The sequence below is a fragment of the Setaria italica genome, chromosome IV (genome assembly GCF_000263155.2).
Source record: "Setaria italica strain Yugu1 chromosome IV, Setaria_italica_v2.0, whole genome shotgun sequence".
Taxonomy (NCBI): Eukaryota; Viridiplantae; Streptophyta; class Magnoliopsida; order Poales; family Poaceae; genus Setaria; species Setaria italica.
Genome location: NC_028453.1, coordinates 7230057 through 7234493, shown reverse-complemented (window position 1 = coordinate 7234493; position 4437 = coordinate 7230057). Strand labels below are relative to the sequence as shown.

Sequence of the window (4437 nt, the reverse complement as noted above, 5' to 3'; positions counted from 1 at the left end):
CGAGGAAGGTAAGGTCTCTGATACCACCTGTCGTGCCTATTGCCGTCGGCGATCGCCGGCGATGTGAGATTGATGAGATCGAATCGCGAGAGAGAGAGATGGGGAACCGCGAAAGGAAGCTTCCCCTTCACGTTACCATTTGATTACTTGATAATACTTGTCTTCACCATTACAAGACATCTCCCCTTGTAGGAAAGAGGCCACCTGGGCCCATGCACACATACACGCCACGCTCTACTGGCTATTCCTCGATGGCGTCATTTGGGAACTCCGTCTTCTCTCATGTGGTGGCGCCGTCTTGCTGAACCATCACAGACACGAACGAACCTTTCAATCGGTAAGTTAAAATCGGCATTCATGCATTGGGATGGTGAAGGACTCTCTAATTTAGCCTAGCAAATTTAAGGATCGGGCTTAATAAGGGCTGGATCATAATATTATATGATTTTAAATTAAAAATAGATATGGCTAAGTTGGATTGTAAAGGAGGTGTAAGGTTCATGAACGATTACCATCCCTGAATCATGCATGATGGCTGTTGTCCACGTCTGCATACAAGTGAGTACTTGTAAAACATTTTTGCAGGTGAAGAACTTCTCGTTAGACACTAGCACACGCAAAGGGCTAGGGATAAAGTGAAAGAAGTGTGATTTTTTTAAAAAAAATCAAAGCCTGTCAGGCTGTCACTAATAACCTCATTGTGAGTCTGACCGGCCCCTTTTCTTCCGTTCCTATGCATGCATGTTGGTGCATGGTCACTCCCGTCTCATTCAGTCCTAGCTAGACAGCAAAGCTATGGTGATTGTATGAGAATGAGATAGATTGATACTTGCTGGTGAGCAAGCGTCAGCCGTCAGCAATGGCTGAGCTCGCCTTCGGCGCCGTCCGCTCCCTGCTGGGCCTCCTCCGGGAGGAGGCGCAGCAGTTGACACGCGTTGGCGACGACGTGCGCTTCATCCAGGAGGAGATGGAGAGCATGGAGAGCTTCCTCCGGCACCTCGCCGAGACCACGCCCCCCAGCGGCGAGCACGGGCCACCGGTGCGCACGTGGATGAAGCAGGTCCGGGACCTCGCCTTCGACTGCAGCAACTGCATCGACCTCTACGTGCGCAAAGGCCGTGGGCAGCTGGTGGCCCACGACGGCGGCGGCGGCCGCCTCGTGGCCCTCCTGCGGTCGCTGTGGTCGACGTCGTTCCTGACCGCGTTGCTCGCCCAGCGCGACGCCGCTGCCCAGCTACGGCAGCTCAAGGTCCGGGCTCGCGATGTCAGTGAACGTCGCCAGAGGTACGGCGTCGAGCTCCCTGGGATGCCGGGAAGCGACGCCAAGCAGCTGGTGAAATCAATCAGCCAAGCCCTGAAGCAGCAGCCGGCGTTCTTCATCCAACTGCCCATGTCCGAGAAGACCGACAACAACACCGATCCCGGATCAGGAGGAACTGAGGAGGCGGTGTCAGTTGCCATGGGCAACAGCAAGGATGTCGGATCCGGAGGAACAGAGGTGGCGAGGTTGTCCACTCAAACTGCGGGCGACGATGAAGGAGGAGATCATGAATGTAGAGCAAGGCCTATCAATATCATGGCGGTGAGCCATGATTTCATGAGGTCAACTCTAGGGTTTTCCGAGCCTAACATTCTGGAGGAGAACACCAAGAAGCTGGTCGAGTTGCTCACAGGCCACCCCAAGTATGACAACCATCAAGAAGAAGCTGCAGCTGCGAAACAAAATAGGCCATGGCATCCTCTTGACAATATCATCTTCATTGCAGCTCCAGACAAGGAAGATGGAGGTGGTCGGCAAGCACTCGGTGATCCCGTCGTGAGTGCAGCGTTCAAGGTGACCTGGCTCCAGCTGGACTTTGGCCTTTTGTTTGCCTTGCTCAATTTCTATGAGCAAATCCTGAAAAAAGGAGGCCTCTGGTTCATGCTCCGTTTCTTGCTAGATGATCTGTTCCCAGACGAAGCCAGCAAGGACATGGAGGAGAAAGACAACTGGGACGAAGCTAAGATCGCCGAAGAGATCAGTAGAAGGAAGGGGCTGAAAGGCGCGGCATCACTTTTTGTCATTGAAGGCAGTGCTGCCTCCGGGCGCTTGTGGGATCTGATAAAGGAGGCTTTGGGCAAATTCGACTGCGCCCCTGGCAGTGCAGCCATAGTGATCGTCACTGACATGGCCCATGCCGACGAGCTTCGTCGAGAACGAGGCGTTGTCGCTAGTCAGCCACTTGTAATCCACTCCCTTGTTGAGTACTGGTCTACCAAAGCACTGGCCGTGCTGGATAGAAGCAGACTGAAAACGGACTACCTCCGGAGAAACATGAGGAGCATCTTACGCCAGATCCAGGAATGCTGCAAGCCGCAAGCCTTCTGCATCAAGATGTTTGTCCACTACCTGTGTGCCAACCCAAACAGGACCAAAGAAGAGCTGGACGAGCTGCTAGTCAGGACGCTGGTTTCCACGGGGAGTTTACCACCGGACGACAGTGATGCCACCGAGATTAGGGAAGCCAATGGCAAGATGCTGCTCAAGTTTTGCTACAACGACCTTCCAAGAGCCAACCAAAACTGCTTGCTGTACCTGGCAATCTTCCCTCCCGGCAGAACAATCTGGCGGTCGAGGCTCGTCATGCGGTGGATTGTTGAAGGTCTCATCGCCGGAAGAGACATGAGGCGAGCGGTGCTCCGAGCTGAGCGCTGCTTTGACACTCTCGTCAGCCGTTGGTTTGTTTGCCCTGCTGACATTACTGATGCAAGGGAGGTGAGGACCTGCACTATACAGCACAAGCTAATTCAGGGGCTCATCAATGACGGTGCCAAAGAAGAGCAGTTCCTGGACCCGCGCCTGTCGCGCCACTTGGCCCAGCACTTCTCTGTCCACAGCAACCTGCGACTCCGTCGATCGGACACCATCCAAGATTTCATGCTAAACCTTGTAAAGAAGGGCCGCAGATCAATGTTTTCTCCAGCGCAGCTCAACCTGATCAAAGTCATCGATCTAGAAGATTGCACATACTTAAAGAACCCTGTTCCAAGAAAAGACTCCAAGAACATGCGCCTGTACCTCAAGAACATCTGCAGTAACATGCTTCTGCTCAAGTATCTCAGCATACGGAACACGGATGTTGACAAGTTGCCCAAGAATATCAACAACCTTCTGCATCTAGAAATATTGGACATCCGGCAAACCAGGGTGCCCTATGATGCCACAAAAGATATCATGCTCCCGAAGCTCAAGTGTCTGTTGGCTGGTCACACACAGACTACAAGCACCAGGATGGCTGACAAACACGTTCCCTCTGTCCAGATTCCTAGAAAGATCAGTGCAATGCCAAACATGGAGGTTCTGTCCCATGTCAACGCTTCACATGATGCTGACGTGTTGAAACACATTGGCCATCTATGGCAGCTAAGGAAACTTGGTGCAGTTATTAATGGCAATCTGAAGGATTGGCTCAAAGCGATCGGTGATCTGAATGAATGCCTCCAGTCTTTGTCAATCCACATCGAAAAACAAAGCTCCGGAGATGTGGCCCAAGCTGCGGAAGAACAGCATATAAACCCAGATACTTCATTCCATCTTGAGCTTCTTGAGAGACTAAGCATCAGCGGCAGCACAAGCAGGGAGCTTCTTCCATTGTTTTTCAAAGATGACCGTCACAAACTCATTGCCAAGGTAACTCTGCGTGATACCTTGCTCGACCACAGCACTCTGGAGGAACACCTCAAAAAACTGTCAGGTCTGCAACGCATCAAGCTTCGGTTCAAGTCATATACCCAGAGAGAGCTCACCTTCAACTCACATGTGCTCCCAAAGCTTAAATTTCTTATCGTCGAGTGTAGCACGATCACCAGCATCAAATTCCATTCCGATGCAGCTCCTAAGCTCGAGAAAATTGTATGGTCCTTCACCAAGATGGAGTCTCTCTCTGGAATCAAGAATCTCCCTGTTCTGAAGGAGCTTGTGCTCAAGGGTGATGGAAACATCATCCAGGATCAGGTGAGTAAAGACATTGCGGATCAGTTGAGTAAAGACATTGCAGAACACCCAAACTTTCCTGTACTTATACGCAATCCACCACAGAATTGAACTACGCAGAAGGAGGAAGGACTCTCATTCCTTCCATTCATCACCAAATACAATGCATACATATGCATGTATGCATGAGTGTGGCTGCTTGTGCTTGCATTGTGTGTTTGCTTATCCTGCATGTGTGCACGGGCTCCTCTGCTACTTGTGCAAGTGTGTCTGATAGTGTGTTCGCGTGGATACTTAGTCTTGCCATCTCGCATGTGTTTCTTCAAAGTGTGTTTGATCTACCATATATGTGGTTGTGGTGCCTATGTATAGGTCAGGAATTTGGATCTACAAGGCTTTTCTGTGAACATGTATGTAATAAGTGCGATGCTTGTGCACGCATTTCACATGTTAACTAATATTGT

At 51.0% G+C, this 4437-nt stretch overlaps 1 protein-coding gene across 1 annotated transcript; it reads left to right on the top strand.

Annotated features, from left to right (window-relative positions):
* Positions 1 to 859: 859 nt before the first annotated feature.
* On the top strand, positions 860 to 4084 carry LOC101776760 (probable disease resistance protein RXW24L). Its single transcript, XM_004966732.1, has one exon. The coding sequence runs from the start codon at positions 860 to 862 to the stop codon at positions 4082 to 4084; it is 3225 nt and encodes a 1074-aa protein (XP_004966789.1).
* Positions 4085 to 4437: the final 353 nt, after the last annotated feature.